Source organism: Penaeus japonicus, unplaced genomic scaffold (genome assembly GCF_977035675.1).
Source record: "Penaeus japonicus unplaced genomic scaffold, GWHDUDI00000001_assembly GWHDUDI00000018, whole genome shotgun sequence".
Lineage (NCBI taxonomy): Eukaryota > Metazoa > Arthropoda > Malacostraca > Decapoda > Penaeidae > Penaeus > Penaeus japonicus.
Genome location: NW_028234420.1, coordinates 28,030,330 through 28,045,329, shown reverse-complemented (window position 1 = coordinate 28,045,329; position 15,000 = coordinate 28,030,330). Strand labels below are relative to the sequence as shown.

The following is a 15,000-nucleotide window of genomic DNA, read 5'->3' as shown; positions in this document are numbered from 1 at the left end:
CGAAAAAATAATTACAAAGGTGATGATAGTAACGAGGGAGAGAGAGAGAGAGAGAGAGAGAGAGAGAGAGAGAGAGAGAGAGAGAGAGAGAGAGAGAGAGAGAGAGAGACCGTCTGGAATTTTCTTTAAGTTAGGGTAAATGCAGGAACGTCGAGGCCACCCATTAGAGTAGATTTGTACCTACTTACCCCATCATTTCTCTCTGCTTCCCTTTCCAACGAGTTTCCATTAACGAGTTCTGCATCCCTCTCTCTCTCCTTCTCCCCTTCTTTCCCTCCCTCTCTCTATCTCTCCCTCCTTCCCTCCCTCTTTCCCTCTCCCCTTGTTTCCCTACCTCTCTCCCTCATTCCCCCTCTCTTCCTTCCCTCCCTCTCCCCTTCTATCCCTCCCGCTCTCCCTCTCTTCCCCTCCTATTCCTTTCTTCCCTCTCCTCTAGCTTTCCCCTCTTTCTACCTCTCTCCTTCGCTTCCTCTCTGCCTTCCTCCCACCCTCTCCTCTTGTTTCCTCCCTCTCTCCTCCTTTCTCCTTCTCTTCCTCACTCCATGTTTACCTCTCTCTCTCCCTCCCTTCTTCCTCTCCTCTCTTCCTTCCAGCTATATCTCCCTACTTCCTTATCTCCTCTCTCCCTCCTTCCCTCCATCCTTGGTTCCCTTCCTCCTTTCTTCCTTCCTTCCGTCTTTCCTATACAAGTTCCATTCTGACAAGGATTCAATCCTACGCATTTTACACCAACCTTTTCTCTAAAAAAAAATTTCCGCGTCTATGCAATTCTTAGACATGTTACCCCCTCCCCCTCCCTCCCCGCCCCGGCCTGAAAAAGTGATAGATAGATATACAACTAACTGAGTTAAGAAATGCGAAGTCTGCCTCGTTATGGAACTTATCACACTGGAATATCTAAAGTCGCAGGTCGGCAAGCACCATCTCCGGGAATCTTGTTTACACTGCGTTACGTAAGCTAATGTTATCGCGATATGCACACCTTCCACATTAACAGGAGTGGAGCAGGTGAGTAGGTCTCATGTTAAAGATATAATAGGAAAGGAAAGAGAAGAGAAGGGGAGGAGATAAGGAAATATGAAATAAGAGTGTCAAATGAAACGGTCATGCTTACAGAGGGACAGGAAGTCGTGACGTTTCGAGGCGGATGGAAGTCCTTATCAAATGATAGAACCGAAATGTCTTCTTTTTTATCCAACTTGGTTTCATAGTCTGACCCTGATGAGGTTAATTTGATTCGAAACGTCACGATTTGTTGTTCCTGTCGTTTCATCACCGGGTTTGTATTTGTGTTCATAAGTTTGTAGATTTTTGCGTGTTGTTCCCATCCTTCATGTGCACCCTCCTTCCCACCCCTTATAGATATATAGATAGGGAGGTATAGATGTGCCGATCAGAGCTGGATGAATATATAAATAGACGGATACCATCACGCAATTAGAAAGACAAATACTCGAGAAACTTTGAAATAGTAACGTATCATTGGCTTGCTGGAATCCCGAAATTAAAATAAGTGCATCGGATAGAAATAAAAATTCAACGATAAAGCGAAACGAGGAAATGGGAATATTGATATTGATATTGCAGGGCGATGTTGCAGAGTACCGTGTCCCGTGTATCGAACCGATGGCCGGTGTCAAGGTCTCGCTAGAGGAAGAAGAGAGGGGGGAGGGGAAGGGGAGGAAGGGTAGTGTACGTCACGAAAGCTAGTGTAAATAGAGTGTTGGGTTGGAATGGAAGGTGTGAGGTAGGGGGTGGGTGAGGGGGAAGGGGCGATGAGGGGAGGAAGGGAGGGAATGATGGGGTAGGGATAGGTAGTGGAGGGGGGAAGATGGATGGAAGGAGAGAGGGAGGAAGGGAGAAAATTAGGGAGGGGAGGAGGTAAGGATTGAGGATGTGGGGGAGGAAGGAGGTAGGGATGAGGGTAGAGGGGAGGGAGGTGGTAGGGATGAAGGGGGAATGAGGTAGCAAAAGAAAAGGGAAGAGGGCAAAAATAGATAAGGTGTGAGAAGGGAGGGGGATTGGAAGGGGAGGGAGGGAAGAGGGAAGAACGAGATAGACGGAAGAAAACGACTGAAGGAAAGAATAAAGAAACAGTTTTATTAAACAGGTATATTTATAGTGTTATTTGTATTATTTTTGGTATTATTATCGTTATTGTTATGATTATTCCCATTATTGTTATTGTTATTATTTTTTTATCGCTGGTGCTATTTTTATTACTATTATCATTATTATAATTTAAATTTCGCTTGTTATTATCATTGTTATTACTATTCTTGTTACCATTACTATCAATTACTATCCTCATCAGCATTAACAGTGTCTTTGTTGTTGTTGTGCAATTATTATCGCTATGTATGTTATTGTTGGTACTACTAATATTGCAGCCGTTAACGGGGCTCATGGATACCTTGGCGGATATCGATTTGCTGAGACGCTAACATGAATTTATTATCATTATTATAGAAGTATATTTATTATGTTGCTATTTTTTCTCCACTCTTTTCCACCTCCTCCTACTCCTCCTTTCTCCTCCTCTCCTCTGCTTGCTTCATCGTCCTTCTCCTCTTTCGCCTCCTGTTCTCCTCGTCCTACCCATTCCCTTTCCCCCTCTTACTCCTCCTCGTCCTCGTCCTCCTCCTCCTTCTTCTCTTCATCTCTGTCCCCTTCATCTTCCTCTTTCTCCTCTTCCCCCGCCTTCTTAACCTCCTCTTCCTCTCCTTCCTATTTCTCCCCTCCCCTTCCTCCTCTTCTCTCTCCTCCTCCTCCTCCTCCTGCTGCTGCTGCTGCTAATGCTACCTTCTCTTCCTCCCCCTACATTCTTCTCCCCATCTCTTTGCTCCTCTTCATCCTTTTTCTCCTCATCTCTTTCTCCACCCTTTTCGTCCTCTCTCTCCTCCTCTTCTTCCTCCTTATATCTCTCTACATCCTTTTGTTCCTCGTCATCCTCCTTCCCCTTCTCTTCTTTCTCTTTCTCTTCCTTGCCCCCATCCCCTTCCCCGTTGTATAATTTTATCTTTTCATTTGAGTTTTTAGTTGGTTTGTTCTTTCATTATTTTTTTATTTTAATCCTCTTTCCTCGGCTCCGGGATCATCCCCGCCGCTCATTTCGTTTCCCTTGAAGTTCGTGCGTCTTCCATTTGGGGGATTTGATGCTACCTTCTTCTCCTTCGATTTTATTTCTTCCTTTTTAAGGGTTTCCCCCCCAAAAAAAAGAGGTTTATAAGTTTCTGTTTTTTTCATTATTTATTTTTGTTCTGTTTTGTATTTAGTTTTTTTTTTTTTTTTTTTGTTTGTTTGATTTTCTTCTATTTTTTTCTTCCTTTTGTTTACATTATCTTTTTTCTCTGTTATTTTTTCACTTATTTTATTTGCTCTTTTTTCTAAAAGTGTTTGTTCTTTTCTGTATATCATGTTTTATATGTTTGTTTGGTTAGTTTTGTTTTTGGTTTGGTTAGGATTAATGCCTTTTCGGTGGCTTTATGTACAGGAACACAAACGCACATAGATAGACAAGGACACACACGGACACATACGAACACTTGTTTACCGAAGCATTACATAAAGTTTTTGGTGTATTGGCTTGCTCTGGCATTTTCTTTTCCCCTACGCCCTCCCATCCTCCCCTATCTCCGTTTTTCTTCTACGTATCTCCATTTCTGTTTCTCTTTCTTTATAACTTTCTTCCTTTCTCTCCCTCCCTCCTTTTCTTTCTCTCTCTCACTCTCTCTCTCTCTCTCTCTCTCTCTCTGTCTCTCTGCCTGGTTCTCTCTCTGTCTCTCTCTCTTTCACTTTCTCTTTCTCTTTCCCTTACCCTTTCCCCCTCTTTTTTCTCCCCCCCCCCTCTCTCTCTCTCTCTCTCTCTCTCTCTCTCTCTCTCTCTCTCTCTCTCTCTCTCTCTCTCTCTTTCTTTCTCGTTCTATCTTTCTCTCTCTCTCTTTCTCCCCCCCTCTCTCTCTCTCTCTCTCTCTCTCTCTCTCTCTCTCTCTCTCTCTCTCTCTCTCTCTCTCTCTCTCTCTCTCTCTCTCTCTCTCTCTCTCTCTCTCTCATTTCATCTTCTGCCCTTACACCCCCAGCCCTCCCCGCCCCTCCCATACCCCCCCTCGTCCCCCGCCCGTCCCCCCAGCACTTAAGGTCGGCACTTAGACACTTAGCAGAGGCTGCCACTTAGAAAGCATTGGCACTGAGTGGCGACCGGCAGAGTGAGGAGGGGGTAGGGGGGGAGGGGGATTGGTGACCTGTTGGCCCGGTATGGAAAAGCGTGTGAGAAAAAAAATGCTCTTGAGTGTCCGGATGCTTTTTTCATCTCTCCCTCTCTTTCATTTTTTTTTTTATGAATATTTATGTAGTATGACTAGATAGATAGATAATTAGATGGGTAGAAGGATAGATAGATAGATGGATGGTTAGGTAAATTAATAGTGAGATATGTAGATGAATAGATAGATGACGGGCAGATAGATAGATAGAGATCGATAGATAGATGGATGGAGGGATAGATCGACAGACGGATAGATAGATCGATGAATAGATGGACTGAGGTCCCGAGGTCGTCCGCCATGGAGGGGTCAGCGGTGTTTCATTTCGGTGTCTTAGTTTGTAGGCGCAATGTTCTATGTTTTCATTTATTTATTTATTGTTATTGCCGTGTATGCGTTGTACTTTGTGATGATTGTGATTACTGTTTTTTTTTTTGCTGTGTTGTGTATCATCATCAACAATCATCGCCATCATCATTATCACAATTATTATTATCATCATTGTTATCAGTTATCTTATATTATGTTTAGGCATATGCACGGTGTCCTGTTTTTTTTTTTTTTTTTTTTTTTTTACATGTTTGTGTGTTTATGCTGTGTATATAATCATACATGAAAGTGGATACTGAAAGAACAAGGTAGAAATATATACCCGTTTTTTTTCCCAACCAAATTAATGATGATAATAACAAAATAATAGCAAATTAATAGTCATTAATAATCATATGATGATAAAGGAATTAATTTCCATTCTGTTCCTGTGTGAGTTACAGAGACACCCTTACTATCTTGCTGGCTGTTAACCGTTCCAGATTAAACCAAACTTGGCAGAGAAGAAGCAGCTTAGTTTGGAATGAACTCCCCACCTGCTCTCTCTCTCTCCCTCTTTCCTTGCTTCCTTCTCTGCTTCCTTAACTCCACCCCTCCCATCCATCCCCACCCCACCCTTGCACCTCCTCCTCCCTCCCTCCCTCCTGCCATTCCACCCTTTCTCCTTCCCTCCAATCCTATACCCCTTCCTTCCACTATTTCTCTCTCTTCTGCTCCCCCTCTACGCCTCTTCCTCCCTCCCCTCTTCCTTCCCTCCCTCCCTCCCTTCCTCCCTCCCCTCTTCCCTCCCTCCCTCCCTCCCTCCGTCCCTCCCTTCCTCCCTCCCCTCTTCCCTCCCTCCCTCCCTCCCTCCCTCCCATCCCTTCTTCCCCCTTTCTTCCCTCCCCTTCCCCGTAAAGTGGAATTGAAAGCAAGCTTTTCTGTGTGTGGTATATTTAAGTCTCTTGTTGCACAAGTTCGCAAAGATGCGTGTCGGCCAAGGCTTGAGTGAGATCATCAGGTGCAATTGATATTGTTGCTTGTGGAGGAAATGCTCTCTATCTCTCTCTCTTTCTTTCTCTCTCTCTCTCTCTCTCTCTCTCTCTCTCTCTCTCTCTCTCTCTCTCTCTCTCTCTCTCTCTCTCTCCCCCTCCCTCCCTCCCTCCCTCTCTCTCTCTCCTCTCTCTCTCTCTCTCTCTCTCTCTCTCTCTCTCTCTCTCTCTCTCTCTCTCTCTCTCTCTCTCTCTCTCTCTCTCTCTCCCTCCCTCCCTCTCTCTCTCCCTTTCCTTCTCCCTTTCCTTCTCCCTCTCCTTCGCCCTCTCCTTCTCCCTCTCCCTCTCCCTCTCCCATTCATTCTCCCTTCCCCCTCCCCCTTCTCTTTCAGTAATACACATAGACGTGTGTGGATGTGGTATCCATTACGCCAGAAATTGGCCTTTCTCAACGGAAGCGAATTCGAGATTCACTTCAGCCGGAAACCCCCCGAACAATTATCGTCAGCGGGAAACCTCGCGGAAAATAAGAGGCTATATGAATTTGCATAGAAGGGCTTCCGTTCTTTTACCGTGGCCGGGGAATTTCTTTTGTCGATCTTTGCATACCTTGCAATGTTGGTGTTTTTGATGTTTTTATGGTTGGTGTAATCAGGGTCATTGTCATCGGGTATCACATGATGATAGTCTTCGTGAAACGAATTTTTGTCACCAGTTTACATACTAAGGATTAAATGTGTGTGTGTGTGTGTATTTTTCTTCATCATTTTTCTTTATTCTTCTTTTTCCTTTTATTTCCTCATTTTCCCCTTTTTTCTCAATTTTATTTCATGCACTTTTTTTCTTCTTTCTTTCTTTCTTTCTTTCCTTCTTTTTTCCTTCCCAACCGGTTCGCCCGCACGGGAAAATACCATCGGTAACACCAGCGACTTCCGTCCCCATTGGTATGCACGCTAACTCCCACCAGTGTGTTAGAGGTTTAACGAACGGCTCGAGTGAACGTTCCTCGAACGCCTTGAACATTTTCCTCTGGCCTTGCCCCTGCAGAGACCGAGGAGGGCGACGCCGGTATTGACCAAGAAGAGAGTGACCCCAACGCTGGCCGCTTCGTCAGGTACCAGTTCACGCCGCAGTTCCTCAAGCTAAAGACCGTTGGTGCCACGTGAGTACTGCTGGGTTATTTATGTTATTTCATTTGAAATATTTTTGTTGATTTTGTTTGTTTTAAAATCCTGTTACTACTGTTGTTGATGCTATTATCGATGTTTTTTGTTGCTGCTGTTATTGTAATTGTTATTGTTGGTTTGTTGTTGTAAAGTTAGCAATAGTTTGGCGTTAATGTTATTATTATTATTGTTGGTTTTATTGTTTTTTCCCACTTTTCTCTTTTCCATTTCTCTCCGTCTCTTTCTTTTTCTCTCTTTTTCTTTTTCTTTTTCTCTCACTTTCTTTTTCTCTCATTTTCTTTCTTTCACCTTTTCTTCCTCTCTCTCTCTCTCTCTCTCTCTCTCTCTCTCTCTCTCTCTCTCTCTCTCTCTCTCTCTCTCTCTCTCTCTCTCTCTCTCTCTCTCTCTGTATGTATGTATATATATATATATATATATATATATATATATATATATATATATATATATATACATATATACATATATACATATACATATATGCATATATACATATATACATACACACACACACACACACACACACACACACACACACACACACACACACACACACACATATATATATATATATATATATACATATATATATATATATATATATATATGTATGTATATATATATATATATATTTATATATATATATATGTGTATATATATATATATGTATATATATATATATGTATATATATATATATATATATATATATATATATATACACATACATATATGTATTTCTAAATTTCTCCCTCTCCCTCCCCCAACGTCGTCCTTTCTTCGATTTCTCCGAATCTCATTTTTCTAATTACTTTAAGTGTCCACTTTGTAATTCGTTTTATCTAACAGTTTATGAGAGAACAGTCATTTAATAGGTCGAAATAATAGGATTCAGCAACAAGAAAGTGCAGATTTAGTATTGCATCTCATTACCAGCAAAGATCAAGGTTTAAGTCTACGGCTTTGGTCCATAACATTTCACTTACTTATTTTCCTCGAGCGGAAATGAGTTCGAAGTTGAGTTTGGGGGCTGTGGGCGGGGTGTTGATCTGTTGTATGCTTGCTTGCTTACGCGTCTAGAAAGCAAACAGATAGAAGTGTTTAGCAAACGTGGATCTCGATATATTTGGGCATGGTAGGTGCCAGTTCTCTATTGTTATCGTTCAATTCTCACTAGAGAAAATCACCTTACATACACACGCACGAACACCCACACCCACACACACGAACACACACACACACACACACACACACACACACACACACACACACACACACACACACACACACACACACACACACACACACACACACACACACACACACACACACACACACACACACACACACACACACACACACACACAATCACTTACATTCACACACACACACACACACAATCACTTACATTCACACACACACACACACACACACACACACACACACACACACACACACACACACACACACACACACACACACACACACACACACACACACACACACTCACTCACTCACATTCACACACACACTCACTCACTCTCACACATTCACTCACACACACACACACACACACACACACACACACACACACACACACACACACACACACACACACACACACACACACACACACACACACACACACACACACCCACACACACACAACACAACACCACACACACACCAAACACACACCACAAACACCACACAACACACACACACCACACACATACACACACACACACCAATCACTACCACAACACACACAAACACACACACACACACATACACACAAACACACAACACACACACACACTCACTCACAACACACACACCACACAACAACACACTCACTCACAACTCACACACACACCACACACAACACACACAACACACACACACACAACACAACACACACACACACACACCCACACCCACACACACACACACACACACACATCCACACCCCACACACACACATCACAAACACGCACACCACACCACCCCCCCCACACACACCACCCACCCCACACCACCAACACACCCATCAACACAACTCACCAACACCCATCCTCACCCCACACCACTCCCCACCATCCCACCCAACCACACAATCACCTCACAACAAAAACACACCCACTCACACACACACCACCACACAACTAACTCACCCAACCACACCAACACACATACACACACAAACACCCACACACAAAAACACCAACACCCCCACACCACCACAAACCCCACACCCCAAACAAACCAAACCCACCACAAAACAACCCCCACACCCCCCCACACACACCCATCCCCCCCCACCACCACAACACAACCACCACAACAACACAACAACCAAAAAAAACACAACCCCAAAAACACACAACATCACAAACCACCCCCCACAACAACACCCCAAACCATACCACAACAAAACAACACACACACAAAACACACACAAACATCAAACCCCACCCCACACACACACACTCACACGACACAACACACCCACGTACACACACACACACACCCACCCACCCACACAACACAAAACAAACAACCACCCACACACAACCACCACACACACAAAAACCCAACACAACAACAAACCACACACAACCAACAACATCACACAACCACACAACACACACAACCCACCACACCAAACAACACAAACCCACACCACACTACATAACACCCACACACAACACTACAACAACCCAAACAATCACTACACACACACACCACCTACAACACTCAACCACCACTCCAACACCACACACAACACACACACCACATTCACACACCAACACACAATCCACCAATCACACACACCACTACAACCACACACACTCTCACACACACAACAACACATTCAACCACACACAATACAACACACACAACACCACTACTCTCAATTCTCCAAAACAAAACACAAAATTTCCCAAAAATCCCCCCTTCACACATTTCCCCTCCCCAACCCAATCACTTTAAAAAACCCCCCACTTTTTAAAAACCTAAAAAAAAAACTAATTAACCCAAATAAATTTAAATTTCCCCAAAAAATAAATTAAAAAACAGGTATGACGGAGGTTAGGGCATGAAACACTCTGTCTCTCCTTCTCCTCCCTCTTTCGCTAATCTCCTTATTTGAGTATGCGAAGTGGTCTGCAAAAAAGAAGCCGCGTCGGTGGATGATTACGAGTGGGTGATAGTGGACGAGCGCCGCACTGCAGGTTCGGATTGCAATGCTAGAGGGATTAATATTGCAATCTCTGGATTTGGGAATATTGCCTCGTAGGCCTATTCGTCCCAGTGCAAACTATCTATTTTCTTTCATTTAATTTTCTTTTTTTTTTCAAGTATATCTGTTGATTGATTAATTAATTTTGTTTATTTATTAAGTTTATTTACTTACTTTGGAATATTTGGACATCACAGACTGGGTAGATGAGGGTAATTAATAGGATAAGGATACAATCATAACCGTCAGATTCAGTGCGTTGTTGAGGGAGAGGGGTGGGGTGGGGGTGAGGTTGGGAGGGCGAGGGGTGGGGGTGAGGTTGGGAAAGCGAGGGGTAGGGGTGAGGAGGACGAGGGGTGGCTGAAGCACCAATTGATTCTCTTGCATACTAGATAGCTTGCATTTTGTTTTTGCAGTGGAAGTGGTAGGAAGGATGCGAGGGGGAGGAAGGGAGAGGGGGAGAGAGTTTCCAACCAGGGGATACAGCAAAGCTAATCAAACTAATACTAACGTTAGGTTGCAATAGTATAATGATTATAATGATTATAGATAGTGTCAGTGAATATAACATCACCAACAAACAGAACAATGTATTTAAGATGCAACTTGAATTGAATTAGATTTCTAGATGCATTGCAAGGATAGTTACACACAATAAACTGAAAATACACTATGTATAAGGTTGCAGCTTCTTTCGTGCAGTGGAGAGGGGAAAGGGGGGGGCGGTACTTGGTTCTTTTCTTCCTCTTCCTCTTCCTATTCTCTTGCTACATATTATTTTTCTTCTTCTTTTTATTTTATTTATCATCCATTTTTTGTCTCATGCATTACTATTGTCCGTCGTCCTTCTGTTTCTCTTTCTTTTCCCTTTATTTCACCTTCTGTTGTCCGTCGTCGTTTTTTGTTCTTGTATTTACGTCTTTCGTCGTCTATGTTGCTTTTCTTTTTTCGTGGGAGGAAATAATTAAGTGAATTTGTATTTTTTAAAGTCGTTTTTGTTATTGTTATTATTTTTACCGTGCTGATAGTTGTTGTTTTTCGTTGTCATCTTTGTCTGTTGATTCCCTTGTCATTGCAACTGTTATCGAAGGGGCGGAATTGCAACTCCAGATACGGGTAACTTAACAGAACTTGATGTTCGGATTATCGAGATGTTCACAGATTCAGTTGAACGAAAAAGCTGTTGTTGTTACGTCAGGTAAATTACCTTAGATAAAGATAGCAAACCTTCATTGCTTTCAGTGATTTCAATTGGTGTTTGTTTATTTATTTATTCTGAAAATTAAAAAAATATGTAGTTAAGAAAAGAATCGGTCATTAAAGCTTAAAAAAATAAAATCAACACCAAAGCTCCTATGCAGATTGTCTCCATTTAATTGCCTTCCTATTAAGCTTTGATTATGAAAAAGCTATCAATTTAACTGATGGAAGATGCTGAGATCAGGTCGTGGGAAGCATCGTCATTTCCCCCCCTGGTTAAGGACTCCTTTCTCAGCATCCGTCTCGCCGTCGCGCAGCATCCGACGAGATGAGGAGGAGGGGGAAGGGAGGGAGAGAGAGAAGGAGATGGGAGGATGGAGGGAAGGTGCGAGGATGAGGATTAGAGGGAGGGAGAGGGAGAGGGGAGGGGAGGGATGGAGGTAGAGAGGGAGAAGAAGATGAGGGATGGCAGAGAGAAAGAGAGGGAAGAAAGAGGTGGTAGTAAAGCAGCCGTGTCTTGGTATTGTGGAGAACAAGGTCTGCTCCTTGCATTCTGATTCCTTGTGTTGAGGGCGAGGCAGGATGACGTAACGGCCGGGGTGCGAGAGAGAGAGAGAGAGAGAGAGAGGAGAGAGAGAGAGAGAGAGGAGGGGAGAAACTTTTTATCGAAGTCATTTATCTTTCGCCTGGTTAGTGTGCCTGACTCGCATCGGTTGTCTGGAGGTATGAAGAATTTTTCAACGTCTGGTTAGTGCTTGTGGAGATCATTGCTTGCTGTTTTGGGTGTGGCTTTAGACTTTGGAAACCTATTTCTATGATAGATATTTTTTTCCAAGGTCTAAATAGTGTTCTGGGCGTTTTTGTTTGTTTGTTTGGTTGGTTGGTTGTCTTGACTCCGCGGTGTCCTGGTTGATTGGTTTATGAATTCAGTCGATGTATGGTTGATAGAAGGGGCGAGATCCGTGTCTGGCCTAAGTCTGGAAACTGTCTAGTGTGTCTGGCTGGTTGGGAGGGAGGAGTGTCTTGCTGATGTGCCTTGTTTTGTTTATTTGTTAGTCTTAGCAACGATTTGAATTCGTGTCTCTTTGTAGCGAATCTTGCCATACCTCTATATCTTAAAAAATGAACTCACGTCGCTTCATTTGTGACAAAGAAAAGTGTCTTTGTCTGAACGAAGAAGGTCATGCCTCCTCCGACTCAGTGTTTGCGGAGCCCTCTGTCTCGGGCTCGTTGTCTGGGGAGTGACATGCGTCTGACCGCCGTCTCGCCTGTGTCTGAACTGCATGTCTGGAGGCTTCGTGTGCCTGAATTGGGCGAAGGAGGGGGATAGGGAGTAGGGGGAGGGAAGGAAGGAGGGTTGAACTGCAGTTAAATTTCACATGGGACAGGTAGGCCTACTGTTTTTATTGTTGTTGTTGTTTCCAGGCGTTAACCTTCGTTCACGAGATTATTACGGAAATTTACCACTTTTTGTAAGAGGTGCTGGCTTTCGAGTTTGGTGCGAAGGTAAGCACTTCAGTTGCATGCGTTATAGTATATGCAGTCGTATGTACGTGTTTATCCTGCATATTTTCTGGGAAGTGCGCCCTTCGCTCGGTTTGACTTGACAACCAAGTATCTCTAAACACAATCTCTGTAGCTCTAGTGTATATGTGAGCAAGTTGTCACGTATAAGAGAGGAGTTCAACACATGGTTTGGTAGCGATGCGACGGCTGTACTGAAAGTCACGAGTCCTACTACCACTGCTTGGGGACGCTCTCGTTGAGCGACTTCTGCTGACATTATTGAAGTCCTGTTTAACGCGGAGACGACGTCTGTTGACACTAAATATTTTTAGCACCTATACGAAGTCTGTTGCCAATGCCATAGATACCCCTCTTTACCACTTGGATGACTTGTGCTGACGTTCCTGAAGTCCTATTTAACACAAAACGACTTCTGCTGACACTATAAATACCACCCTTTTTCACCCTCTGCTGACACTGGCCTTGGCCACAGAATTTGCAAGAGAATCCCTGGTGACAGGGTAACAAGATATGAAGAGGGAAATCCACTCTTTCATTATTTGAAGAGAATTTTTTCCCCTGTCGAATGCGAATCCTTTGAAAGGGTCAAATGGAGTCTTTTTAAATCTCTGTGTGATTTTCGTTCCAAAAATTGCCGTTTGTTTTTTCGTATTTCCTATAAGGTTTGGCTGAGTTGATTTTGGTGATTTATATTGCCCCTTCTCTCTCTCTCTCTCTTTCTCTCTCTCTCTCTCTCTCTCTCTCTCTCTCTCTCTCTCTCTCTCTCTCTCTCTCTCTCTCTCTCTCTCTCTCTCTCTCTCTCTCTCTGTAAGATATAATGGAAGGAGAATGTGGAAGGGAGAGATGGTGAAAGTTGGGTGGAGATATAGAGATCGTTATTGTTATTATTATTATTTCTTTATTATTATTATTGTTATCTTTCTTAACGTTGCCGTTGTTGTTGTTATCATGACAAGGACACTGTATGTTTTCTCTCCCTAACTCTCGTATATAAAAGTGAAAAATGGCGTCGTCACTGCGCTGGAAGGTCGGCAGCATCACGTGGAGATAAGCTCCTGAGATTGGGAGGGGGGGGTAGAGGCAAGCAGAGAGGGGGGTTGGTGGTCGGGAGCTAGGGTATGGGGGGGAAGAGGGTATGGAGGGGGTGAGAGACGATGGGAGGGGGTTAGGGAAAGGGAGCAGGAAGGGGGATGGCTAGTGGGGCAGGGGAGATGAGGGAAAGTGAGGGTGCAGGGAAGGGAAGCGATGGGGTGAGGGATGGGGAGAGGGTGGGTTGAGGGATGGGGAGAGGGTGGGATGAGGGATGGGGAGAGGGTGGGTTGAGGGATGGGGATGGGGTGGGGTAAGGGATGAGGAGCAGGTGGGATGTAGGAAGGGTAGAGGGAAGCTAGCTAGGAGTTGAGGATGAGAGGGACAGGGGTGAGGGAGGGTGTGTTACGGAGGCAGGGAGGGTAAGGTAAGGGGGTGGGGGGATGTAGCCATAAAATATCCGAGAGGTTTATGGAGGCTGAAGGCGGCCTATCGCCTCGTGCTCTCTTCTTCTTCTTTTTTTCAGTCTGTTCCTTTCTTTTCTTCTCTTTCTACTACCACTGCATTTCTTCATTCCTCTTTCCTCCTCCTCCTGGTTTTCCTTTTTTTTTCTTACTTCATACTCTCCTCCTCTTCTTCCTCTTTTACTTTCTACCTCCTTCCTCCCTTCCTGTGTCCTCTTCCTCCTCCCCTTCTCCTTCCTCCTTTACCTTCCCCTTTCCTCTTCCCTTCGCCCTTCCTTCCCTTTCTTGAAGAAGGAAGGACGGGGAGAAGGGAAATGACAAGGGAAAAAAAAAAAAAAAAAAAAAAAAAAAAAAAAAATTATATATATATATATATATATATATATATACATACATATATATTATATATATATATATATACACATATCTTTCTGTCTTCCTTCCCCTTTCTCTTTCTACCTCCCTCTCCCTCTTTCTCACCATCTCTCATTCTCTTCCTCTCTCTTTCTCCCCCTCTCCCTCTCTCCCTCCCTCCGAGCGCCTCACTCCTGATCGCTATCACAGGAAATGATTTAATCCTATCCTTGTAATCCCGCTCTCAGACATTTAGCCCTCATCGCAATATTGTAATTCCAATGAAGATTATCCCAATCGTGATTATGCCTTCCTAATCCTTGACCTGTGATTCTGATCCCGGTTTTCTCTTGGATGCCGATTTCGTTTTCTTAATCCTGGTGATTCTCCTCTCGGCTGTGTAATCCTAATCCTCGATAGTAATCCCTATGTGTTAT

The 15,000-nt window shown here is 43.7% G+C and overlaps 1 protein-coding gene across 1 annotated transcript in view; it reads left to right on the top strand.

The window, feature by feature from the left end:
* Nucleotides 1-15,000, top strand: part of unc-119 (unc-119 lipid binding chaperone) — a 107,213-nt gene that overhangs the window by 78,022 nt on the left and 14,191 nt on the right. The window contains exon 4 of the mRNA XM_043020172.2: nt 6,611-6,725. Within this exon, the coding sequence (XP_042876106.1) occupies nt 6,611-6,725 (115 nt within the window). The remainder of the gene's footprint in view (nt 1-6,610; nt 6,726-15,000) is intronic.